Source organism: Hemitrygon akajei, chromosome 7, assembly GCF_048418815.1.
Source record: "Hemitrygon akajei chromosome 7, sHemAka1.3, whole genome shotgun sequence".
Lineage (NCBI taxonomy): Eukaryota > Metazoa > Chordata > Chondrichthyes > Myliobatiformes > Dasyatidae > Hemitrygon > Hemitrygon akajei.
This window is the reverse complement of record NC_133130.1, coordinates 181,138,362-181,165,844: the sequence shown is the minus strand read 5'-3', so window position 1 is coordinate 181,165,844 and position 27,483 is coordinate 181,138,362. Positions and strand designations below refer to the sequence as shown.

The following is a 27,483-nucleotide window of genomic DNA, read 5'->3' as shown; positions in this document are numbered from 1 at the left end:
TGCTCCACCTGTTTCCTCTGCTCCGCCTGTTTCCTCAGCTGTACCTGTTTCCTCAGCTCCGCCTGTTTCCTCTGCTCCACCTGTTTCCTCTGCTCCGCCTGTTTCCTCAGCTCCGCCTGTTTCCTCAGCTGTACCTGTTTCCTCAGCTCCGCCTGTTTCCTCAGCTGTACCTGTTTCCTCAGCTCCGCCTGTTTCCTCAGCACCTTTCCTCAGCTCCACCTGTTTCCTCAGCTCTACCTGCCCCTCCATCTATCTTTGTATCAAATGCAAACTTGCCCACAAAGGCACCAATTCCATCATCCAGTTCATTAACAATATATTGTAACGTTGTGCTACACACAGCGCTGAAATAACGACACGCAGTCGGTGAGTCGTTTGGAGACTAGTTTATTCAAACTTCGCGGCGCTGGCATTTAATCCCTAGCGCCCGCCCTCTCCGGGCAGAAATGACATCAGGGGTGCATTACCATAGTCTCCCCCCATGCGCTGGTATTTGTGAGCCGGTTTGCCTGCGCAGAAAGTGGGTCTCCACATAACCCCCCCCCCCCCAGAACCGGCGATACACCCCCCCCCCCCCCGATGTCCACAGTCTGGATCAGCCTCTGTTTGGGAGGTCTGCCTCTGCGCCGCGGTGCCTGAATCTCGACTGGCTGTGCCAAGTCCACATGGGCTGGTTTGAGTCGGTCCACTGTGAAAACCTCCTCTTTCCCCCCAATGTCCAGAATGTACGTGGACCTGTTGTTGTTGATCACCTTGAACGGCCCCTCATACGGCCGCTGTAGCGGTGCCCAGTGTCCGCCCCTTCGTACAAACACAAACTTACAGTTCTGCAGGTCTTTGGATACATGGGTCCGTGCTGTGAAGTCGGTACGGGGGTCAGGTTGCCGAGGCTTTCGCGTAGTCTGTCCAGGACTGCTGCGGGTTCTTCCTCTTGCCCCCTTGGGGCTGGTATGAACTCTCCCGGGACGGCCAGGAGTGCACCGTACACCAACTCGGCCGATGAGGCATGCAGATCCTCTTTGGGCGCTGTGCGAATTCCAAGCAGGACCCAGGGAAGCTCGTCCACCCAGTTAGGTCCTCTCGGGCCATGAGAGCCGACTTCAAGTGACGGTGGAAGTGTTCCACCAGTCCGTTCGACTGTGGGTGGTAGGCAGTTGTGTGGTGCAGCTGCGTTCCCAACAGGCTGGCCACAGCCGACCACAGGCTGGAGGTGAACTGGGCGCCTCTGTCGGAGGTAATGTGGGCCGGTACCCCGAAGCGTGCTACCCAGATTGCAATCAGTGCTCGGGTGCAGGAATCGGCAGATGTGTCGGTGAGCGGGACCGCCTCTGGCCACCTCGTGAACCGGTCTACCATAGTTAGGAGGTACCGCGCTCCTTGGGACACTGGTAGGGGGCCCACGATATCCGCATGAATGTGGTTGAACCTCTGGTGGGTGGGTTCGAACTGCTGCGGCGGGGTTTTAGTGTGCCACTGCACCTTGGCTGTTTGGCACTGCACGCACGTTCTGGCCCATTCACTGACCTGCTTGCGAAGTCCGTGCCACACGAACTTGCTGGAGACCAGCCGGATGGTTGTCCTGAGAGATGGGTGCGCCAAACCGTGTATGGAGTCGAAAACTCGCCGCCTCCAGGCTGCCGGGACGATGGGGCGAGGTTGGCCGGTAGCCACGTCGCACAGGAGGGTCCTCTCACCTGGGCCTACGAGAAAATCCTGCAGCTGCAAACCCAAGACTGCGGTCCTGTAGCTGGGCATCTCATCGTCTGCCTGCTGCGCCTCCGCCAGTGCTGCATAGTCCACCCCCAGGGACAGGGCCTGAACAGCTGGTCTGGAGAGTGCGTCCACCACAACGTTGTCCTTTCCCGAGACATGCTGGATGTCTGTCGTGTACTCGGAGATGTGGGACAGATGTCGCTGCTGGCGAGCCGACCAGGGATCGGACACCTTTGTGAACGTGAAGGTCAACGGTTTGTGGTCCGTGAACGCGGTGAATGGCCTACCTTCTAAGAAGTACCTGAAATGCCGGATTGCCAGATACAGTGCCAACAGCTCCCGGTCAAAAGCACTGTACTTGAGCTCGGGTGGTCGTAGGTGCTTGCTGAAGAACGCCAAGGGTTGCCAGCGCCCCTCGATGAGCTGCTCCAGCACCCCACTGACTGCTGTGTTGGATGCGTCCACCATGAGTGCAGTCGGAATGTCCATTCTGGGGTGCACCAGCATCGCGGCATCTGCCAAGGCTTCCTTGGCTTTGACGAAAGTGGCCGTGGCCTCCTCGTCCCAAATAATGTCCTTGCCTTTATCCGACATCAGGGTGTACAAAGGGCGCATGATACAGGCTGCTGAGGGGAGGAAACGGTGGTAGAAGTTCACCATAGCAATGAACTCCTGCAGGCCTTTGACCATGTTGGGCCGGGCAAAGTGGCAGATTGCGTCTACCTTGGCGGGCAGAGGTGTTGCCCCGTCTTTGGTAATCCTGTGGCCCAGGAAATCGATGGTATCGAGACTGAACTGGCATTTGGCCGGGTTGATCGTGAGGCAGAAATCACTCAGGCGGGAGTAGAGCTGGCAGAGGTGGGACAGATGCTCCTGGCGACTACTGCTGGCTATAAGGATGTCATCCAAATAGATGAACTCAAAGTCCAGGTCGCGTCCCACCACATCCATTAGCCGCTGGAACGTCTGTGCGGCATTCAGAGGAACTCGAACAGGCCGAACGGGATGATAAGTGCTGTTTTGGGGATGTCTTCAGGGTGCACCGGGATTTGATGGTATCCCCGGACGAGGTCTACTTTGGAAAAGATTCTTGCCCCGTGCAGGTTGGCTGCAAAGTCTTGTATGTGCGGCACCGGGTAGCGGTCTGGAGTTGTAGCCTCGTTCAGCCTACGGTAGTCGCCGCATGGTCTCCAACCCCCAGCTGCTTCGGGCACCGTGTGCAGGGGGGAGGCCCATGGGCTGTTGGACCTCCGTACGATCCCCAATTCCTCCATCCTTTTGAACTTCTCCTTTGCCAGGCGGAGCTTTTCCGGGGGGAGCCTTCGTGCGCGGGCGTGGAGGGATGGTCCCTTGGTCGGGATGTGGTGCTGAACCCCGTGTCTGGACATGGCCGCCGTGAACTGCGGTGCCAGAATCGATGGAAAGTCCACCAGGATTCTGGTGAATTCGTTGTCCGACAGCGTGATGGAGTCCAGGTGTGGGGCCGGCAACTTGGCTTCACCCAGGGAGAACGTCTGGAAAGTCTCGGCATGTACCAGTCTTTTCCCTTGCAAGTCGACCAGCAGGCTGTGAGCTCGCAAGAAGTCCGCCCCCAGGAGTGGTTGGGCCACGGCGGCCAGTGTGAAGTCCCACGTGAACCGGCCGGCGCCGAACTGCAGCTGCACTGTACGGGTGCTGTAGGTCCGTATCGTGCTGCCGTTTGCGGCCCTCAGGGTGGGTCCTGGCTTCCTGTTGCGGGTGTCGTACCCCGTCGGGGGCAAGACGCTGATTTCCGCTCCGGTGTCGACCAAGAAGCGGAGTCCCGACTGTTTGTCCCAGACGTACAAGAGGCTGTCCTGGTGGCCAGCCGCCATAGTCATTAGCGGCAGCTGGCCCTGGCCCTGGCCCTTGCAGGGCGGACGACAACGGCGGGATTTTGTGCCCCACCGCTGGTGGTAGAAACACCACTGTTCACTGGCCTCTTCACTCCTGCCTCTGTGTTGTGTGCGCCCCCCTGCCGGGCCTGGCCTGGTAATCTGACCGACGGACGCCACGCTCTCCCTCTTGGCTTTCCACAGCATATCTGCTCGGGCCGCCACCTTCCAGGGGTTGCTGAAATCTGCGTCAGCCAGCAGTAGATGTATGTGCTCGGGCAGTTGCCCTAGGAACACTTGCTCAAACATGAGGCAGGGCTTGAGTCCGTCAGCCAGGGCCAGCATCTCGTTCATCAATGCTGACGGCAGTCTGTCTCCCAAACCGTCCAGGTCAAGCAGGCGGGCACCCTGCTCATGCCGTGAGAGGCCAAAGGTCCCAATGAGCAGCGCTTTGAATGCTTCATATTTGCCTTCTTCCGGGGGCGACTGTATGAAATCCGCAACCTCGGCGGCCGTCTCCTGGTCAAGGGCGCTCACCACGTGATAGTAACACGTGGAATCAGAGGATATCTGCCGAATCTGGAACTGGGCTTCTGCTTGGCTAAACCACACACGTGGTCACAGCGTCCAGAAAGTTGGCAGTTTTAGCGAAACTGCGTGAACAGATGAAGAGTCGGTCATCTTTGGTCCAAATCCCATTTGGACTGTCGGGGTCACCAATGTAGCGATGTGCTACACACAGCACTGAAATAACGACACGCAGTCGGTAAGTCGTTTGAGTCTAGTTTATTCAAACTTCGCGGCGTTGGCATTTAATCCCTAGTGCCCACCCTCTCCGGGCGGAAATGACTTCAGGGGTGCATTACCAAAGTCTCTCCCCGCGCGCTAGCTATTTGTGAGCCAGTTCACCTGCGCAGAAAGTGGGTCGCCACAATATTGTAGAAAGTAGCAGACTCCATACTGGCCCCTGTGGAACACCACTAGTCACCAGCAGCCAACCACAAAAAGCCCCCTTTATTCCCACTCCTTGCCTCTGCCAGTCAGCCATGCTGATATCTTTTCTGTATTACCATGGGCTTTTATCTTATTTAGGCCTTCTGAAAATCCAAGTAAACCATATCCACCAACTCTCATTTGGCTGTCCTGCCTGTTATCTCCTCAGAATTCCAACAGATTTGTCAGGCAAGATCTCCCCTTAAGGAAGCCGTGCTGACTTTGGCCTATTTTATTGTGTGCCTTCAAGTACCCTGAAACCCAATCTGCTAAAATGGACTCCAACATCTTCCCAAACACTGACCACTGGAGTCAGTCTAACTGGCCCAGAATTTCCTGTCTTTTGCCTCCTTCCTTTCTTACAGATTGGAATGACATTTACGACTTTCCCCTTCCAGAACCATTCCAGTATTTGTTATTCTTCTTTGAAGATCACTACTAATGCCTTCACAATCTCTTTACCCACCTCTTTCAGAACCCTAGGGTGTGTTGTCCATCTGGTCCAGGTGACTAATTTACCTTCACACATTGACCTTTCAGCTTCTGAAGCACATTCTTCTTAGTAACAGCAACCACACTCACTTCTGAGGAGAGTGGCAGACCTTTGGAGGTTAGACTTAAGAAGCTTCCTCCTTGTTATCCAAGAAAAGTTGCACAAGTCTTGCATAAGTTGGGTCATTATTTGAATCATGCATGAATTTAGAGTTTGTAATGTCTTTTTGGCAGGAGAAGGTAATCAGTGGGTTTGTAGCTTTGCTGGTAGATTGAAGTATATCATTTGTCACACGTGAGTTGCACTTGATGGCCGCTGACTCCAAGCATTGAGTTGCACACGAGTTTCACACAAGTTTCACACGAGTTGCACATTGAGTTGCACATGGAGTTTCACACGAGTTGCACATGGAGTTTCACACGAGTTGCACATTGAGTTGCACATGAGTTTCACACGAGTTGCACATTGAGTTGCACATGGAGTTTCACACGAGTTGCACATGGAGTTTCACACGAGTTGCACATTGAGTTGCACATGAGTTTCACACGAGTTGCACATTGAGTTGCACATGGAGTTTCACACGAGTTGCACATGGAGTTGCACACGAGTTGCACATTGAGTTTCACATGGAGTTTCACACGAGTTGCACATGGAGTTTCACACGAGTTGCACATGGAGTTTCACACGAGTTGCACATTGAGTTGCACATGAGTTTCACACGAGTTGCACATTGAGTTGCACATGGAGTTTCACACGAGTTGCACATGGAGTTTCACACGAGTTGCACATTGTTGCACATGGAGTTTCACACGAGTTGCACATGGAGTTTCACACGAGTTGCACATTGAGTTGCACATGGAGTTTCACACGAGTTGCACATGGAGTTTCACACGAGTTGCACATTGAGTTGCACATGGAGTTTCACACGAGTTGCACATGGAGTTTCACACGAGTTGCACATTGAGTTGCACATGGAGTTTCACACGAGTTGCACACGAGTTTCACACAAGTTTCACACGAGTTTCACACGAGTTGCACATTGAGTTTCACACGAGTTGCACATTGAGTTTCACATGAGTTGCACATTGAGTTTCACACGAGTTGCACATTGAGTTGCACATGGAGTTTCACACGAGTTGCACATTGAGTTTCACACGAGTTGCACATTGAGTTGCACATGAGTTTCACACGAGTTGCACATTGAGTTTCACACGAGTTTCACACAAGTTTCACACGAGTTGCACATTGAGTTTCACACGAGTTGCATATTGAGTTGCACATGGAGTTTCACACGAGTTGCACATTGAGTTTCACACGAGTTGCACATTGAGTTGCACATGAGTTTCACACGAGTTGCACATTGAGTTTCACACGAGTTGCACATTGAGTTTCACACGAGTTTCACACAAGTTTCACACGAGTTGCACATTGAGTTTCACATGAGTTGCACATGGAGTTTCACACGAGTTGCACATTGAGTTGCACATGGAGTTTCACACGAGTTGCACATGGAGTTTCACACGAGTTGCACATTGAGTTGCACATGGAGTTTCACACGAGTTGCACATGGAGTTTCACACGAGTTGCACATTGAGTTGCACATGGAGTTTCACACGAGTTGCACACGAGTTTCACACAAGTTTCACACGAGTTGCACATTGAGTTGCACACGAGTTTCACACGAGTTGCACATTGAGTTTCACATGAGTTGCACATTGAGTTTCACACGAGTTGCACATTGAGTTGCACATGGAGTTTCACACGAGTTGCACATTGAGTTTCACACGAGTTGCACATTGAGTTGCACATGAGTTTCACACGAGTTGCACATTGAGTTTCACACGAGTTGCACATTGAGTTTCACACGAGTTTCACACAAGTTTCACACGAGTTGCACATTGAGTTTCACACGAGTTGCACATTGAGTTGCACATGGAGTTTCACACGAGTTGCACATTGAGTTTCACACGAGTTGCACATTGAGTTGCACATGAGTTTCACACGAGTTGCACATTGAGTTTCACACGAGTTGCACATTGAGTTTCACACGAGTTTCACACAAGTTTCACACGAGTTGCACATTGAGTTTCACATGAGTTGCACATTGAGTTTCACACGAGTTGCACATTGAGTTTCACACGAGTTGCACATGAGTTGCACACGAGTTGCACTTGATGGCCGCTGATGCCAAGCATTGAAGCCGACTCTCCCGGACTGTACCTGGCTGCTGCTGCACTGTCAGAAGTGACGCCTGTGGAATGAGATAGAAACCGTGGCCACATCACAGGGATGGAAAAGTTTACAGTAATTGGTGAAAACAGCCAAGTCCATCACTTGCAAACCCCTCCCTATCATTGAGCACATATACATGTGGGGCTGCCACAAGAAAGCAGCATCCATTGTCAAGGACTCCCTTCATCCAGGTAACCATTGGGTAGAAGGTATGGGAACCTTGGGTTCCACACTACCATGTTCAGGAACAATTATTACCCTCCAACCATCAAGCTCCTGAACTCACTTCAAAGCTGAACTGATTCCACAACCTGCTGACTCACTTTTAAAGACTCTACAATTCTTATTCTCAGTATTATTTATTTTTTTATTCGCACACTTTGTCTTCTTTTCCATCTTGATTGTTCATCAGTCATATGTACAGCATTTTTCATCAATTCTACAGTATTTATTCATTTTCCTGTAAATGCCTGCAAAAAAATGAATCACAAGGTAGTATATATGGTGGTATGTATGTACTTTAGTAATAAATTTACTTTAACATCAGTCCTTTCAGTGGGACATCACTATTGGGAAGAAAGAACAGGAGAAGCTGCTGTCCTGGCCAATACGGTTTGTTTAATGAACATCAGTGAATGACTTACACTGTTTGCTGTTTACAGATGCTTCATTGGCTGTGAAGGTTTCGGAGATAATCAGAAAAGGGAGTGAAAGGTGTTTGAAAGAATACCAATCTTGTTCAACTGCAATTCAGTTGTTGGAACTATTTTTAATTATTACGTGTAAAAATAGAAGCTTGGATCGTATAGTAGCTGCTCCTCTGATGTGATCATTGTCCAGAAATAGGAAATGTCCTCTCGAGGGGAAAGCTCAGCAGGGCAGTTGGTATGCTGTCCTCTTTAGAACATATTACTTAAGATAACACATATTCAGCTACAAACCAAATCTTTTTGGAGTTTGGGGTAAATACTGTATAAATTTAAGGTACTGATATTTTTAATATGAAATAAGATGTATGAATATTGGGGTTCTTGTTGAAAATCTTGTATCAGAAGCAGATTATTGTTTGCATCAAGATTCCATTTCTCGATCTGACGTCTCCCCTGTGAAAAACGGAATTGTTTGAAACCAACAGCTACTAGCAGCTCTGGCCTCTTGCTGGATCCTTGCTCAACAGCAAAACATCAGGGAGCCACAGTGCATCAAGTGTGCAGAAAAGCTGAGTGCCTATCAGCATGAAGTGAGCAGATTATTTGACTTGGTTCTGACAAGCAATTACTTAATTTTTACACGTGTCATCCTCTGTTTCCTGATGGAGTACACGGATTCACTCCCTTTAGACAGAAATGCAGGAAGATTACTAGCTTCCAAAGCTGCCTTCCTCCTTTTTTTTTTCATCCACCAATAAGACAAATGTCAGAATCACTCAATACAGTGGGAGAGAAAGCGGCGTTTTCATAGAACAGTCACTGTTTATGCCCTGTTGACAGGCAGATGTGATGAATGTGACTGAAACTGCCTAAAACAATTGCTGCTAACCTATTGCCATTGACAGAATTAAAGATAAATAGGAATTAAAGAAAATAAAAGAAAATTGTAAGTAAAATAAACTTCGGAGTAAAGAAAAGAACAAATAGCGATGGGAACAAGCACTGAGATTTTCAACCGCTTGCCTCCTGATTCTGCCGGATCCACTTGTCCTCAGCCTAAAGATATTTTAAGAACTTCGTGTATCTCAATATATAAATACATTTTTTACAGCCTAAATTAACTCTTGCCCTTGATATTTGCTATTTGCTTTCTGTTCCCGTTTCTGCAGTGGTTGAGTTTAAAAGGTTTTACGTGTATGTGGTGGAATGCGAGGTAAAGAGAGCTTGTTAAATCTCCCCCACCACCATTCATTCGATAGTTCATTTAATAGTTTAGGCTGTTTAAGGCAAGGAGATATTCATTAATAAACCACCCTGCCCGAATGATTTCATTCAAAAAATGAAGTGCTGCTTTTAAATTGCGCATAGAGTCAGCTGTGCTTTTGCCTGAGGTATCGGTACAAGCCGAAGATACACAGCACAAATACCTGGACTGATTTCTCGTTGTAATTCTGGGCAAGTCCCGCTCAGTACTGCCTGGCATCTTCCGATCGGAACATTAAAGTGTGCAGTCGGTTGGGCAGATGTAGAAGAAGAGCAGGTATATCCGTCCGTTCGTTAGGTGTTGTGTCGTATGACGTGGGCGATTGTGCTCTTCCCATGACCCATGATTGTTTTTGAATAATTTTCTACAGAAGTGGTTTGCCATTGCCTGCTTCAGGGCAGTGTCTTTCCAAGATGGGTCACTCCAGCCATTATCAATACCCTTCAGAGTTTGTTTGCCCAGTGTCAGTGCAGCCAGGATTTGTGATATAGACCAGCCAAACATACAACCGTCCACCAGTGGCTCCTGTGGCTTCACGTGACCCTGATCGGGGGGCTAAGCAGGTGCTACACCTCGCCCAAGGGTGTCCTGCAGGCTAGCGGAGGTAAGGAGCACCTCACACCTCCTTTGGTAGAGTCCTATCTCCACCCCGCCACCGAATATTAGTGTACTATCCAATAAAACTCCCTCTGGTGAAATCATATTAATTATCAGGCCACGTTATCTGCTGGAGCCTGCATTGTACAATTTAACTGCCACTAGGCCTGCTTTACATTAGTAACTTTGCTGCTAATTTCTTTTTACAGTTGTATTTCTTTTAGACATGGTTAAATAATGATGTGAACTGTGCCATTGGAATACACATCTTTTACTATGAATTGGTAAGGGTGGGGAGGGCTTTCGTCCAGGCGTAGGTCGATGGAACGAGGCAGTTTAAATGGTTTGGCATGGACTAGATGGGCTGAAGGGCCTGTTTCTGTGTTGTGTTTTTCTATGTCTCTATACAACCAAATTGAGGAGACATTCCTTAAAAAAGGGTTTTGGATTTGGAGATCAAGGATGGTAGGCATTTTAATGTTCTAGAATTTGTGAGTTGGTAATGAAAGGATAAAAGAGGTTTCAGTTTTCATCACTCTCTGGCTGCATCCACACTACACCGGATAAATCCGTAACCAAAGCTTTTTCTCTTCGTTTTTACCCTCCGTCCACACTAAAACAGTGTTTTTGTCCCCCGAAACCAGAGATTTTCAGAAACGCTCTCCAGGGTGTGTAATTTTGAAAACACCACTTGGCCAGAGCAGTGTGGATGGGGAACCGGAGAAATCTAAAAATGCTGTCATGCCGTGGCATGGTAACGGCAGCGCGCGCGCCACTTCATTGTTTTCTTCAACGCAACCTAACAATTTCAGAACAGACGGCAACGAGACTGAAGCCAGAAGAGTTAGAAATGTACTCACCAAATACTTTGACCCGTAACTTACTGAATAAATAAGTATACTCACTTTGCCCTGTTTTCTGTCCTTGCTTGTATGAAGGTGGTTTACCTATTTATGCAAGTACTTCTCTGACAATAGATGTGTAACAGCCTAATGTAACATTGAATGGAAATACAAGATAACACTGATGCAGACATGTTTTATACATTTAACAAAGGGCTTTATTAATGCAACAGAGTTAGTCAGTTTTTCAGTGTTCGTCATCAGCCGGATCATACTGTCCGTGAACTCCCTGTCGGTTGCCTCCATACGCTCCAGTATTTGTTTTTTTTTACTTTTAACTCCTCCTGTGGGAGAGCCAACAGCTGTCCGTCTTTTAAGTTTTTCTAGTGTGTAACTGAACAAACTTGCACTAAGTCTTTCACAGTGAGATTCGACACCAAACATGTCACTTGTTTTCGGTAGATATGTCCTGTGCATGCACAGCAGGAGGAGATTTGCCGAAATATCTGTTTTAATGTGGACAGAGATATTTTTAAAAATGCATAGTGTGGGCGCCTGTCATTTTTACACAAAACTGGCGTTTTCAAAATTATCCGGTCTAGTGTGGATGTAGCCTCTGTCTGATTTAAGTAATTTCATGGTCGTGTGTAATATGTTATGGGTAGATACAAGGTCTAAGTGCTCACAAGTCCCAATCCTTTTGTGCCAATGTAAATCAGCTATGCATGGAAGTATTTTTGTAATGAGTCCAGTATCATTAGACGCTAATTTGTGTTTGATGGTGTGTGATATGAGCAACACACACCAGTGCTGGAGGAGCTCAGCTATAAAGGGGAGTAAATGTCGATGTTTCGGGCTGAGGACCTTCATTGAGATTTGATCAGGTCTGGGTGAAGGATCTCAGCCCAGAACATCAACTGTTCGCACCCTTCCATAAATGCCTCCTGACTTCCACCAGTTCTTTCTGTTGCATATTACTCAAGATTTCTAGCATCTGCAGAATCTCCTGTGCTTAAATTCTATAATGTAGGTCCATTGGGAGAAAACTGGCCTGATCGCAGCTGATGTTGGATCCTTTGACTCTCAAGCTTGGAGCACAAACCAATCTATTGGGTTTCTCGGACAGAGTAGAGGAACAGTTACATTGCTGTAATGGCCACATTTCGTTAACCTGCTGATGTCTGCTTTCTCAGGGGAGCATCTGACAATGTTTTAACTCTGCATCAAAAGTCCAGAAACAGATTTTCTAGTCATATTGTAGTTACAGTTTGTGAGAGCCTGCTCTGCACAAGTTGGGTGCCAACTTTTTGCATTACATCCGTAACTATCACTGTACATCGCTGGCTGTGATGCAGTTTGGATTTATCTTAAGGTCGGGAGTGGTGTTACATAAATATATTCCTGCTTTATAGCCAACAGAGCACGGGGGTGTTGCCCATTCAGTGTCAAGTCTACCTTCTCTCAATCATTTAATTCCTGCTGGAATAAATGTGACTCTTCCAAGAGGACCACAACCTTATAGTTGGGGTTGAAGGTTTGTGTGCGTCAATGACTCCGAGAGCTACAGTATGTTGGCTGGAGTCAGGGCTCTTGGTAGGGTCACCCATGCCAAACAGGTCAAAGGGTAGAGGCCAGTCTACGAGTTTTTTTATTTTCAATCTTTTTATTGATTTAAAAAAAATATGAATAGATACAAATTAGAGGAGAAGTTATATCAAATACATAATACAATAAAAGTACAAAGAGAGGAATATACACTGTCAGAATCATGTATAATATAATATTGTGCTAGTATATATAAACAGAGAGCCACAACTCCTCTTGACAATTCATACAAAAAAAAGACTGGATATTTTCTATTATTAAGAAGGAAAAAAACCCCACTAAACTAACCTAAAACAGAAAAAAAGAGACTGGGCAGTCCATTTGAGGATAAAATTACAAAAAGAAAGAAAACATCCTTCTGGTCGAATCTGAAACTTCGCGGAGAGAGAAAAGAAATATTACCTAAAAAAAGAAAAAAAAGAGGAACAGGCTACGAGTGCTCCGCCAGTCCTCCAGGTTCGAGGGTTCAGCTCAGGCTAACGACCCTGACTGGTGAAACAAAACTGTTAAATAAACACCAAGAAGAATCTTACATCTGAGTGTGACAGTATTCCAGAGTCTCCACATGGAACTTACGTGATTGACAGGAGTGAAAACCGAGAGGAAGCTACTGATGCAATGAAGGAAACCTGAACACCACCAGAGATGGAGGACCTTCATTGCTGTCCAAAGCGCCAGTGCTGTAATGGGCAGTAGAGAGAGAATAAATGTGATTGGCTGAGTTTTTCACTTAGGTCATAGATGTTCAATAGAACTACTTTTTTAAAAAAACGGTGATTGCTAAGTACGTGACAGAAGTTGAAAAGGAAGTTCATCATAGTGGTGAAGAAAGGACTTCCAATTTCCTCTCATCTGTCTTCCTGCCCCACTTCACAATGTGCTAAATACCTACTTTGCTTGTCAGTAATTAACTGTCTCACTGCCGTTACTGCTACATACTCTTCCATGTTACAAGTCAGCCTACAGGCACTAAATTGCTGGACTTCCAATGGTACCGATCTATCATGTGAGAACGGGTTGTCAGAACCAACAAAATATAAGGTTTAGAGATGAAGAGGTTCGCATTCTCTGAGAAGGATTTAAGTTCAATTCTTTTAGTCATGAAATAATAAAGTAAGATAAAACTTTATTTATCCTGAAGGAAATTGTTGTTGCAAGGTTGCTCAGTCAGAAATATATACTTTAAAATACAAAATACGGAAGTATTGAGGTTCGAAAAAGAATACAAAATGTGCATGAAAAAGTAACAGTGCAAAATACAGACGAGCAATGAAAGCATATACTTATATACTTAAGCAGCAGGAGCTGTAGAGTCAGAGCCACAGGGATAAAGGGTCTCCGTGACGTTCAGTTCGGTGGAGTCAGTCTGTTACTCCTCTGTTTGTCCAGTATGTCATGGAGGGGGTGAGAGGGATTGTCCATAATTAATGCAGGAAATAACTGAATGTATAAAGAATCAGGTTAAATCTTATGGTATACAACATTGCTCTTGCACAGAGGATGATAAAATGCATTTTCAATACAAATTTACTTCAAATTTTATTTGAAACCTGTAACTGCCAAAGGATGAAAATGTCATGCATCATTCTGCACGGCACCAGTTTTTAATTGTATGTATTTGTGTTGAAGTTGGTCTTCAGTGATCTGTGATTCCAAACTGTGAAGGATTGCATGCTTCTACATAATGGCCTGAGAGTGTTGGCATGTCAGCCATGTTGGTTACCATGAAACGACTCCCTTTCTATCAAGTTAATATTGTCTCTACAACAGAACTTTCAATCCCCATGAGGTCCCTGCTTGCAAGAAAATTGTAGTCGTGCAGTAAGTAACAATTGTAAATAATGGTAGGAACAGATCCAAATTTCACTGTTGAATGAATCTGTTTATATTTTTCCACAATAAATGAGGTTCACTCACTGTTCTGTCAAATTGAACTTAAGACTGAGGTTCCTTTCATACCACAGTTGTAGGATATGATTCAATTTTAAACTTCATGTAGGTTAACACAAACATTTCAAATCTGAAAATTATTTAAAAGTAGATAAGGTTTTAAAATTTGAAACCTACTACAATTTTATTTTTAAATTGAGGAAACCTGCTGTAAAATACCAAACATCTCTCTTTCTTTTCAGTGCTGATCTAGGCCTGAAACACTGACTGGTTATTTATTTCCATAGATGTGTGTGTTACTTTACCAATGCCATTCAGTCTGAGTTGTTTAAACTCCTTAGGATTTGATATATGATTATATTATCATATAATATCATATATGATAATATGGAATATTGTCACATTTTGATTTAGTATAAATTGGGATTTAATGACTCCATAGAAAACACTGAAATAGTGAAGGCCAGACATCAGTGATTGTAAAAAGGATGTCTCCCGTTTAAAGCAGATAAACGTAGAAAATGTTTTCAAAGAAAACTTACTCCGATTCTTTATAGATTGAGATTCAGATTCATTTATCACGTACACCAAAATATACAGTGAAATGCATCATTCTTGCAAACAACCAATGCGCTCGAGGATATGCTGCAGGCTGCCCAATTCCACGCACATCACTTGGACTGCATCCAGGGTAAAATTATCCTTCTTGTACTCTGCCAGACAGATAGCTGTTGCATATTTAGAAAGCCAACCACTTCATCCCTTACACATCTAGTCCAAAATTGAAATGGGAGCCTCGGCTCCATTCCCATTGGCTGCATGAATTAATCCCAGTGAATGTGTTAATGAGCAGTGAATTCTTGATTTAGGACCCACACTGAGAACTGACTTGTGGTAGGAACAGCACACCTGAAAGGATTCTTATTTCCTTTCAACTTTTTGGTAACTTAAATACAATATGCCCAGCCATTGCTATATAAACCAACTGCTAGCTATACTTCCCTTCATAAATTATCATTCACCACAAACGAGAAAATCGGCAGCTGCTGGAAATCCAAGCAATGCACACAAAATGCTGGAGAAGCTTGGCGGGCCAGGCAGCATCTTTGGAAAAGAGTACAGATGACGTTTCAGGCCATTGTACCGAACACGTCCCTGCCTTAGAAATTACTAGGCTTTACCCATTGCCCTCTATTTTTCTAAGCTCCATGTACCTATCCAAAAGTCTCTTAAAAGACCCTATCGTATCCGCCGTAACCCTGACATCTCCTCTGAACCTTAAATCTGTGTCCTCTTGTGGCAACCATTTCAGCCCTGGGAAAAAGGATCTGACTATCCACACGATCAATGTTATGCTTTTCCTTGTAGTGGATTCCAATATTTTCCTCACAATTGATGTTAAGGTAACTGGTCCACAATTCCAGTTCATTCACCCTCCTTTCCTCAGACATGCTAGTATATTTGGTGCTTTTAATCTGCTTGAACTTTCCCAGAAATTTTCATTTTTGGAAAATGATCAACTCTCTTAATATGTTGGTTAGGGACAAATTGATTACATTTCCCACAAAGTTTTATTTTCTGATCTGTTTTTGAGAACTGTGAAGTACCTCTTTAACTATCTATTGATCTTTCTGAATGTCTTTAATCTATTCCTCTGCTGATTTTTAGAACATAAAACATCCAGTGCTTTAACGTAATGACTTTGATCAATCAGAAGCTTAATGAGTCAAAGGTAAAGATTACAGGATAAAAATACACCTTGTTTATTTATAGTTCAGTGGCTTAATCTGATGATGTTTTGAGTTTTAAGGATTTTACTCTGAAATTTAAAACCACCATTTATATTTTAACTAAAAATGGCATTTTGACACTTGATTTGAGACTAGTTAAAATGATAACTAACAAGCATAAATAAATGTAATAAATTTGAACTGAAATGGCAGGTTTCGTTTGTGGAAGCTGTTCGAAATCATTGCATCACAGTGATGCATTGTGTATTGCGATCTGCAGCAAACTTCTGAAGCTCAAACATTTTGCGAAGTTGCAAAACTTGGACGGTAATGGACCAGGGTGGGGGTTGCACACATTTCCCCTCGTACTGGGTCACCTTTCACCCCTCGCAGGGTGAAAGGTGAAATATTTAAGGGGAATTTGAGGGGGATCTCTTTCAGTGCGTGGGACAGGCTGCCAGCAGAAGTGGCATTATTATTCAAATGTTATTGAAATATGAAATACACTACACTCCTCCCTACTTAGCTATAAACGAACTCACCATAGCGTGCACCTCAACTTGGTTGAAGGGCTAAAGTGCGTGTACTTCAATGCAAGAAGCATCAGGAACAAAGGTGATGAACCGAGAGCTTGGATACGTACTTGGAATTATGATGTAGTGGTCAATACAGAGTCCGGGTAATTATAGACCATTGAGCCGTACGTCTGTGGTGGAAAAGCTGTTGGAAAGGATTCTTAGAGATAGGATCTATGAGCATTTAGAGAATCATGGTCTGATCAGGGACAGTCAGCATGGCTTTGTGAAGGGCAGATCGTGTCTAACAAGCCTGATAGAGTTCTTTGAGGAGGTGACCAGGCATATAGATGAGGGTAGTGCAGTGGATGTAATCTACATGGATTTTAGTAAGGCATTTGATAAGGTTCCACACAGTAGGCTTATTCAGAAAGTCAGAAGGCATGGGATCCAGGGAAGTTTGGCCAGGTGGATTCAGAATTGGCTTGCTTGCAGAAAGCAGAGGGTCGTGGTGGAGGGAGGTAGGGTTTGAGGGTTGGCACAACATTGTGGGCCTAAGGGCCTGTACTGTGCTGTACTATTCTATGTTCTAAATATGTAGTTTATTGCTCTCTAGTCTTAATACAGTGTACTATATCATACAACTACCAGATAGACATCCACAGCATAGTGAGTCTTCATTCAGTCCTGAAGATTTAATCACTCTGGAAAAGTTCTTACACTTGTGGGATAACATCTTTCCTAACAACGGGAGTGGGTCACTCTGCTTGGCAGGTGAGACTTGTGGCTGTGAAATAATCTCAGGTCCTAAGTGGTGGTTGTAGGAGTTGGTTCCGACAGCTCTTCTCTGACAATGGACTCTGCTCTCCTCAGCTGACGGATGTGTCGTCTCCAGATGACATCAGATGCAATCTCCACTGTGTGGGAGAGTGGTCCTGTTCTGTACAGCTCTGTAGTCCTTCACCAGGACTGCTTGTCCACGAGTGAAACATCGAACCTAGTTGCTTGAGGAGCCCTCAGTCTGTCTCAGCTGCTTGTTCTGCATCTTCCTCCTGAGGCTGGCTTTAAAGTGAGCACAAGGGACACCCCAGGGTCTGCGTGGCTGGCGAGCTGTCGGTTGTGCATTGTGCTGCTCCTGGCATCTTCTGGACTTGTTGGCATTCCGTACAGTGCATGGAAAGCTGCTGATCTATCTCTGCCCAATGCCATTCAAGTTTGTTTACTTTTTCCCTTCCCTGTGCAGTGCATTTATTTTTGTCTGCCTGACCAGCCCTTTGTATGTGTCCTACTTTGGTGCATCTTCTGCAAGTTTCACCTTTAAACTCGCATTGGTCGGGTGTTATTGAGCCCCTACTGTAATGACAACACAATTTGTTCAGCCAGGAATGTTTCTGTTAAGATGTTGCAATTTTGTTCACATTCACTTTCATTCCTGGCTGCAACTCACTTCTGCCCGTGGATGCTGTTTCCATTGATACAGCGATTTCAGCTGCGCTTTTAAATGTGACTTGTGCTTCAGTTAGGAGCCATTTTTGAGTGCTTCCTTGTAAGATTGCATAAGCTAACTGATCTCTCATTAAGCCCATCACTGAACTGACAATGCTCCGACAATTTCTTCAATTCAGCCACATATGCTGAAATGGACTCCCCTTCCTTTTGATTCTGCTTATGAAACCTAAAGCGTTCTGCAGTCAACAATTGTTTTGGTTCTAAATATTACCGCATTACATTCATGATACCAGCAAAGCAAATTTTGGCTGTTTTGGTTGGAGCAGTTTAACAAACTATACGCTTTTCTACCTGTTGAACTCAGTAACACTGGCACTCACTTCTTATTGGCTATTCCATTTGCTTCAAAATACTGCTCAATTCATTCAGTATACATCATCCAGTTATCTATCATGCAATTGAATGTGCTTATCTTTTAGATATAGCCAGCTTTTTCTGCTTTTTAAAAATGTATTATTATTATTATTATTATTATCAACCAATACACACTGTTTATGAACCTGTGGCCGAATTTGCTGCTTGTTAATTTTGACCTTTTTCTATCTATCTTTTTTTTAACTTGAACTCTTTCTCTCTCTCTCCTTCTGAAGAAACACATGCTGCGCTTTTTAAAAAACTCTTATCGTCTCTCTCTCTCCCTTTGCAAAGAAAAACATGCTGTGTCTTAACAGGTAGGTAGTTGCCTCAGATTTGTTTTAAGACTTACTCATTGCCACTGTTATGGTTTGTAACTCCAGAACTGAATTGAAACAAAAGCACAGGAGCTGGAAAGCCTGTCTACTTAGTTTTTCTTTTAGTAAGACACTCACATGTGACACGGTGGCATAATGATGAATGCCATTCAATTTAACCTTTTTTTTTTGTAAATGTCTGCAATAAAATGAATCTCAAGCTAGTGCGGTAACCTACATGTACTTTGATAATAAATTAACCTTGACTTTGATTATGTGCAAGTCTGGTCTTCCGACTTAAATGGATGCTATAGAGGGAATGTGACAAACCACTCACCAGAGTGATTTCTGGGATATCCCCTCAAATATTGATCAGACTGAGCCTGTATTCTCACAAATTTAGATGAATACAAGGTGAACAGATTAAAACATCTGAAATTCTCTTGGATCTTGACAGGGTTGATGCTGGGATTTTTCCCTTGGCTGGTATGTTTCGACCCTGAGATCACAGTGCCAAAATAAGAAATTTGGATTGGAGATGAAAATAAATTTCTGTACTCAGAGGGCTGCAGCTAATCCATTCAGTATATCTTTGACAGAGATGGATAGATCTTTGGATGTGAAGGGAAGTCAGACTGATGGGGTAGTTTCAGAAACGTAACAGAGATAAAGGTCATCCGAGACAGGCACAAGGAACTGAACGTGTATTGCTGTCTGCATTTAATTGAAGTATGTGGGATATCAGCCTGTTAATTGGAAAACGTAAAATCCAAAGAGAGAATGTAGCTTCAGTGTAAACGTAGAAGGAGATACAAAATACCGAAGACATTTTCCACAGGTTAACATGTTGAATTTGGAAACCTGTACTGACTTTAATGTTAAATGTATAAAAATGGAAATTGTCTGCAGCTGTGTTGCTGAAGGAAATGTGCACTTCTACAGCTGAAAAATATTTAATCATACGTGAGTATTAAGGTGGTTAAATAATTGTTACAACTTGCCATACCAAAAGATAAATCTGCTTGTTTTTGCTCTCCTTTTAACAATTTCTCTCTCCTTATCCACTGCCAAGTGCAAAAGCTGGGAAAGCAGCTCGGAGCTGTATTTTACAAACCTAATCAGATTTTTCCAAATGCTTTCCCTTTGAACGGATGAAGACAAGATCCAGCACTGAGCACTTGGTGACAGCTTAATTTTCCCAGCTGAGTTTCTGTCTGCTTACTGGCAGTTGTTTAATTACAGGCTTTCAGGGAGGCCACTGGGCATACATTGAGGGGAATCAGTGCTTAAACCCTGTCATTTAGTCAGAATGAGTGCAGATAGAACAAGGAATCTGGAAATTTTCACTGCAAGGTGTGAAGTGGACTGCGTGAGTCCCAGTGAGCAGATAATGACAGATGCCTTTTAGAGCAAGCTGGGACTGAATGGTATCCAACTCTATTTCTGTCAGAAAAGTGATTATTTTTGTCAGTCAACAATAATTTTTTGTGTTTTTTTTTCTCTTTCTTCTCTCGGTAAATGGTTAGGTATCTACGAGACCCCAGGTGGGACAATCCTGTACCACGCTCACACGGACATCGAGACCTTCACCATGGACAAGGAAGTGAGGAAAATCAAACGGGATTTGGCAGTGAAGTTTTCGGAGCAGCTGTACGACGGTAAGCAAGAAAAAAAGTAGCAGACAATGGTTTATAAAAGTTGGAATGCTATTCAACTTATTCATTCTGACTGTCAAAAATGCAGTGACTTTTGAGTTGTTATTACCCTTCAACCATCAGGCTCCTGAACCAGAGAACATAACTTCACTCACCTCAACTGTGAACTGAATCCACAGCCTATCGACTCATTTCAAGGACTCTTCAACATGTGCTTTCAGTGTTATTTCTTTACTTGTTTGTCATTTTTTGTGTATTTGTGCAGGCTGCCTTCTATTGTGCATTGGTTGCTTGTCAGTCATTGTGCATAGTTTTTCACTGACTGTATTGTATTTATTTTCTACTGTAAATGCCTGCAGGATAATCAATCTCAGGGTAGTGTGTGATGACTTGTACTTACTTTGATAATAAGAGACCATAGGACACAGGAGCAGAATTAGGCCATTCAGCCCATCAAGTCTGCTCTACCATCATGGCTGATCCCAGATCCCACTCAACCCCATACACCTGCCTTCGCACCATAATCGTTGATTCCCTGACCAAACAGGAAACTATCAATTTTCACTTTATTGGTTGTCCGTCAAGATTCCTTTTGATGCCACAAACTTCACAAGTTTTGCTTTGTTGGGAGGAAATTTAAACCACACATGGTGCACATGTGGGGTGTGTAGATCAAGCTAAAAATCTGTCTCCTTCACTCAAACGACTGCTGAATTTAACGTCTATGGGTGTAAGTGAGATCGTGTCATCTCGTGCAAGTGCGGGTGACACGTACAATGTGCTGGAGGAACTCCTCAGGTCAGGCAGCATCTACAGAAATGAATAAACAGTCGACAATTTCTGGCCGAAACTCTTCATCAGGACTGGAAAGGAAGGGGGAAGAGGCCAGAATAATAATGTGGGGGGAAGGGAATGAGTTCAAGCTAGAAGTGGATAGGTGAGTGAAGCCAGGTGGGTATGAGGTGAGAAGTTGGGAGGTGATAGGTGGAAAAGGTGTGGGGCTGAAGAAGAAGGAATCTGATAGGAGAGGAGAGTGGACCATGGGAGAAAGGGAAGGAGGAGGGCTGCCACAAGGAGGTGAAAGGCAAGTGAGTAGAGAAGGGGGGGGGGTGCCAGAGGGGGGAATGGATGAAGAGAGGAAGGGGAAAAATTACCGGAAGTTAGAGAAATCAATGCTCATGCATTCATGCAAGTGGGAATCTGGTTTGAGGCACTTCAGTGGTTGTAGATAGTCAACTTGAAAATGATACCTTTATCATCCACTTACTGCTTCCACAAGATATCTGCTTCTCTCTCTCTCTCTCTCACTCTCTTTCTCTCTCTCTCTCCATCTCTCCCTCTCTCTCTCTTGCTCTCTATCTCTCTCCATCTCTCTCTTTCTTTCTCTCTCTCTAGCTCTCTCTCTCTCTATCTATCACTATCTCTCTATCTTAATATTACCCCCAGTGCCCTGAGCTCCTATCTGGTGAAGCAGCTTTCTAAATGGCATGCTAAATACCATATAATATAACCATATAACAATTACAGCACGGAAACAGGCCATCTCGGCCCTTCTAGTCCGTGCCGAAAGCTTACTCTCACCTAGTCCCACTGACCTGCACTCAGCCCATAACCCTCCATTCCTTTCCTGTCCATATACCTATCCAATTTTACTTTAAATGACAATATCGAACCTGCCTCTACCACTTCTACTGGAAGCCCGTTCCACACAGCTACCACTCTCTGAGTAAGGAAATTCCCTCTCGTGTTACCTTCTGAAAATCGGAACCTGTCTGGTTCCCCTCTACCCACTTTGATTGAAACCTCTTTCAAAGAATGCTAGTGCATCTGTCCAATGTGATTTCTCTGCCCTAAAGTCACGATGTCTCTGCGTGATCCGTTTCCCACAGTTTATTTTTTTTAAATCTGGGCCACAGAAAGCTTTTATTACTCATCTGTAACTGTCCTTGCACTGAACATCCAGCTGGGCCGTTTCAGGGGGCATTTAAGATCACCCATCGTTGGTGGATCAGCTGGCAGGTTTAAACCCCTCAGGACTAGGTGTGTTTTTAAAACAATCCAGTAGTTTTGTGCTCATTATTAATCATCACCCACCATGTGCACTTTTGAAGTTTCCCCGCAAACCCTGCCCTTCAAAATGAAAGAAAGTTATTGTAAGCGAGGAGGCCTATCCATTAAAACATGGAACATTATGACACAGTACAGGCCCTTCAGCCCACAATGTTGTGCCTACATTTAAACCTGCTCCACGATCGATCGAACGCTTCCTGCCCACGTGGCTCTGGATTTTCTTTTGTCCGTTATCTACCGTGGAATCTAATAGAAATAGAATATTAGATTCATTTTTCTTCAGATTCCATTTATAGAATGATTTACAGGAATGTATTGAGTAAAATAGTCAATACAAGTTGATGGTCGACAACCACATTTAAGATTAACTTGTGGGGCTTTTTCACCTTTCTTTTTCAAGTGGCTTTGCTTCATTTTTAAATTTTATTTCAGACGTAGTCCTGCCTGACTTTTCCCATTCATTTTCTGAATTTATTAAAAGGATCTATTCCTACGAGACCTGCAGTAACTCACCCCAGTGGCTTCCCATCGTGAATGAACCATGCGGTGAATGTAGACAAGTTATTCAGTCACAGAGCGATTCGTAGCTGAGCCAGTTGGGACCTTGACAAATGTCACTGTGTGTTTGCTCTCCATTCAGATCCACATTGAATGGTGATTAAGAATAGATCCATTACCTAACTTTTTTTTAAACCCTCCCTTACCTCAAGGCAAGAATCAATTACAGTCATGATACATAAAACATAGGAGCAGAATGAGGCCATTTGGCCCATTGAGTCTGCTCCGCCATTCCATCATGGCTGATATATTATCCCCCTCAACTCCATTCTCCTGCCTTCTCCCCATAATCTTTGATGCCCTTATTAATCAAAAACCTATCAATCTCTGCTTTAAATATACCCAATGACTTGACCTCCACAGCCATCTGTGGCAATGAATACCACAGATTCACCACCCTCTGGCTAATGAAATTCCTCTCATCTCTATTCTAAAAGGACATCCTTCTATTCTGCGGTTGCGCCCTCTGGTCCTAGATTTGCCCCACTATAGGAAACATCCTCTCCATGTCCACTATCTAGGCCAGGGATTCCCAACCTGGGGTGTACAGACACCTTGCTTAATGGTAGTAGGCATCGGTTAGTCTTGATAGACCATGGATTTGCGCCTTGGAAAGTTTCCAGGGCGCAAGCCTGGGCAAGATTTTTTTTTATGGAAGACCGGCAGTTGCCCAAGCTGCAAGTCTCCCCTTTCCACACCACCAATGTGGTCCAAGAGAAGGGCATTAGGACCCATACAGCTTGGCACCGGTGTCGTCGCAGAACAATGTGTGGTTAAGTGCCTTGCTCAAGGACACAATGGTATTGGTCCATGGCATAAAAAAAGGTTGGGAACTCCTGATCTAGGCCTTTAAATGTCTGATGGGTTTCAATGACATCCCTATGCCCATTCTGTTAAACTCCAGCAAGTTCAGGCCCAGAATCATCAAATGTTCCTCAGATGTTAACCCTTTCATACCCGGGATCATTCTCATAGACCTCCTCTGTTCCAGTGTCAGCACATCCTTTCTTAGATAAGTGAACCAAAACTCCAAGTGCTGTCTGACCAATGCCTTATAAAGCCTCAGCATCACCTCCGTAATCAAGTCCGCTCAGAATGAATGTTAATTGGGCGGCATATCAGCGGCGAACTCTGGAAATGCCAGATGAGATGCTGCTCAGCCCACTGAGTTCCTCCAGCAGGTTGCTTGTCACTCCAGATTACAGTCTCTTGTGTCTCCAGTTTGTTATCTCGTTGATATGTGATGGCCTGTAGTCGCTGAAACCACTTGGGGCACATCTCTCTCAACATCCTGCATTCCTTGGAGTATCTTGATTCAAGATACTTCATGTACAGACATTTAACTCTTCACAGGCTTCAGTCAGCTTTTCTGCATCTTTTTAATATAAGTTGTTCCAGAATGGTGGTTAACTTCCATCAGCACCTAGCTTCAGCAGTTGAAAAAATTCTGACATTGGGGTATTTTCAATAGCTTTCAAAGGTACATTTAATGTCAGGGAAATGTATACCATATACATCCTGAAATTCTTTTTCTTTACAAACATCCACGAAAACAGAGGGGTACCCCAAAGAATGAATGACAGTTAAACGTTAGAACCCCAAAGCCCCTCCCACGCACAAGCAGCAGCAGGGCAATGAAACCCGCCCCCCACCAGCCAACAGCATCAGCACCCTCCACCGAGCACCCAAGCGAGCAGCAAAGCATCAGTAAAGACACAGACTTGCAGTACCCCAATGACTACTCGTTCACCCGGTAATTCGACATAACACAGGCTCACTCTCTCTAAGAAGGGGAAGAGAGGTGTCCCCATTTCACAGCGAGAGAGGAGAGACATAACAAACAAATAAGACACAATCAGCAGTCTTAAGCTTCTTTTTGCAGCTGGTAGTGAGCAGTTGGACCAAATACTGCAAAAAAAAAATCTACAGCAACGAAGGCAGGAAACATTAGCAAAATCGAGGATTACATGCTGCGGGCAGATTCCGGGGCATGCTCAATGGTCCAAGGAACGATTATCATGAGGGGAAAATCTTAAAAATAAAACCAACAGAAGCTTGTTTCCAATTGTTGGAACACTCAGGCTTTGAATGTCGGTAGGATCTGGTTCTATACGAGCCATTGAGTGACACTCACACGCAAATGACATTCATTGAAGGAGCAATTAGACCAGGGCTTCCCAACCTGGCGTCCATGGTCCCCTCGGTTAATGGTAAGGGCCCATGGCATAATAAAAGGTTGGGGACCCCTGATCTAGACCCACAATCTGTTGCCGGATGTTGGTGTCGTTCACCGAGCACGTGAGGTGCCTGGGAAACTCAGAAGGGAAGTTATGAACTTCATTTACAAAACTCTTAGATAGGCACATGGATGACAGAAAAGTGGAGGGCTGTTTCGGGAAGGAGGGTTAGATTGATCTTAGAGTAGATCAAAAGGTCTGCAAAATATCGTGGGCCTAAGGGCCTGGACTGTGCCGAGTTCTAATGGATGGGCCTCCTCTCTTACTATAACTTCTTTCATTTTGAAGGCTTGGATTTGCAGGAAAACTTCAAATGTGTGCATGGTGGGCAATCCATTAATAATGACCAAAATAAGAAAACAGCTTCTGATGATCAGATTCTAGAAAATCAAGTAGGTTGATATAAACTTCTTTACAGGCAGAAGGGTTAGCCTATCAGGAAAATATCAAGTATGTTAATTGGTCATTGTAAGTTGTCCCATGATTAGGTTAGGGTTAAATCAGGGTTGCTGGGACAGCAAGGCTCAAAGGGTTGGAAAGGCCTACTCCACTGTATCTCTAAATAAATACAATCTCTCTAATTGCTGCAACTAGCCTCCTTCTCCAAGGATTACGGTATTTGCTTTTGTCGATGCTCCCAGTTGAAGTGAACATTTGAAGCAGATTTAAATCTAATCCTCCTCTTAGGGTACGGCCCAGGTGTTTAATCCTATTGTCTTTTTTAATGAGCTTGAAGTTGATAGGATTTGTTTTATTAATGTTTAGATGTTGGTTACAAAGAAATAGCAGCAGCCTTGGAAGAGAAAGGTGAGATCAATGATAGAAATTACCTGGGACTGGAGATGAAAGGAACTTAATCTGTGCACCTGTAAATATCCTCCCTCCCACACTTTTTAATCACTGAAGTGGTTGTCCTACTGCGGAGAGTAGCCGCTGAGCCACCGTTCTAGCTGAGGAGAGACAGGAAATCATTTAGAAAATCATCTTATTTTAAAACTGTTTATAATGTATAATATCATAGCATCAGGGCGAGACCATTTCTGCCCCTGGAGTGTTAGTATTTTCATAGTCCACATTAAATACTCACTCATTCAAGTATCAGTAATGCTTTCTCACAGTTACAGATATTTTAGATCTCAGTTTTCAAACACTAAGTTCTGATTTTAGAGTTTTCAAAATGATTTTTTTTTTGTCTAAAACATTTTCTGTCCTCATCTGTCTAATATGAGGAAATCAGTTAAATAATTTGTTATGTTGCCATAGATTTGAGGGAACAAAATATTTTATCCCATTTTGAAATCTGTCAGCAAAGCTTAATGCTAGAGAATTCTTAACTCTTCCCAGTCCCTTCAAACCTTGAATTGCACCCCCTGCACCTCTGGGATCTTTCCAGAGGAATGGCAAGTTTATAATAAGATTCTACTGAGCCCATGATTTAGACTTACTTGAGTTTCAATAGCACTGAACTCACTGTGTGTTCTGGAAAAGGGACAAGTGGTTGGAAAGGAAAGGTTATGCAATAATTCCTAAGGTTAAGTGGGTGATTGAAAGATTTGAGAGGTTAGTCCAGCGGCAGCCCCACACATACCTTTATTATCTAAGAAACACTAAATACCTAATTGCTTTTCTTCATTAGTAACAGCAGACTTGACAAGAATGATGTTTTCAGGTGTGTGGAGTGGCTGGGTTAATGTTACATCCCTGAAACTACTTTGTCAGAGACTTGCTCCTCATAGAAGCTACTGTGTTACACTAAGGGGTTATGAAGCATGTGAATATGATAGCGGATAATTTTGTTTTTGATTAATGTCAGCTGAAATTTTCGGAATACCTTGTTGAGGCAGTAACAACACTTGGCATTGTGACAGGATCAACATGAAACAGGCTTAGAGTTCTCAAGTGGTAGGATGTCAGTTTCAATTGGCCCTTCCTTTGTTGAATTCCCTCGGTACCGAGCACAATGAACTGGAAACATTGTCATTTTGCCTCTGGGGCTAGAATTTAAATAACGCTAGACCGATGATGATAAACTCTGGGTCTGAACGCAGTAAAGGTCTTAAGTGAAATGAGTTAAGACCATCTTGGCTTGTTTCTCATCGAATGAGTCTCTAAGACAGAAACAGCCCATTAATTATCCCTGCGATGTCAACTTTGCCAAGAATTCACAAGATGTAAAAAATAGAATGAACACACCAGTGAAATAAAGAACGTTGGCCTAGAAACGTCATCATTTTGAGCAACATTTGTCTGAGATACATGACTGCATTTCTATGAAATACCTTTTTTTAAAATAGAACTTGAAACTTTGTAAGTGGATCATAGAACATAGAGCCTTCAGCCCATGACATTGTGCTGACCTTTTAGCCTATTCTGAATCAATCTAACACTTAACTCCTACATAGTTCT

General features: G+C 44.2%; 1 protein-coding gene across 1 annotated transcript in view; it reads left to right on the top strand.

The window, feature by feature from the left end:
• Nucleotides 1–27,483, top strand: part of ass1 (argininosuccinate synthase 1) — a 180,550-nt gene that overhangs the window by 132,805 nt on the left and 20,262 nt on the right. Inside the window, exon 12 of the mRNA XM_073052786.1 lies at nucleotides 20,084–20,215. Coding sequence (XP_072908887.1) covers nucleotides 20,084–20,215 — 132 coding nt within the window. The remainder of the gene's footprint in view (nucleotides 1–20,083; nucleotides 20,216–27,483) is intronic.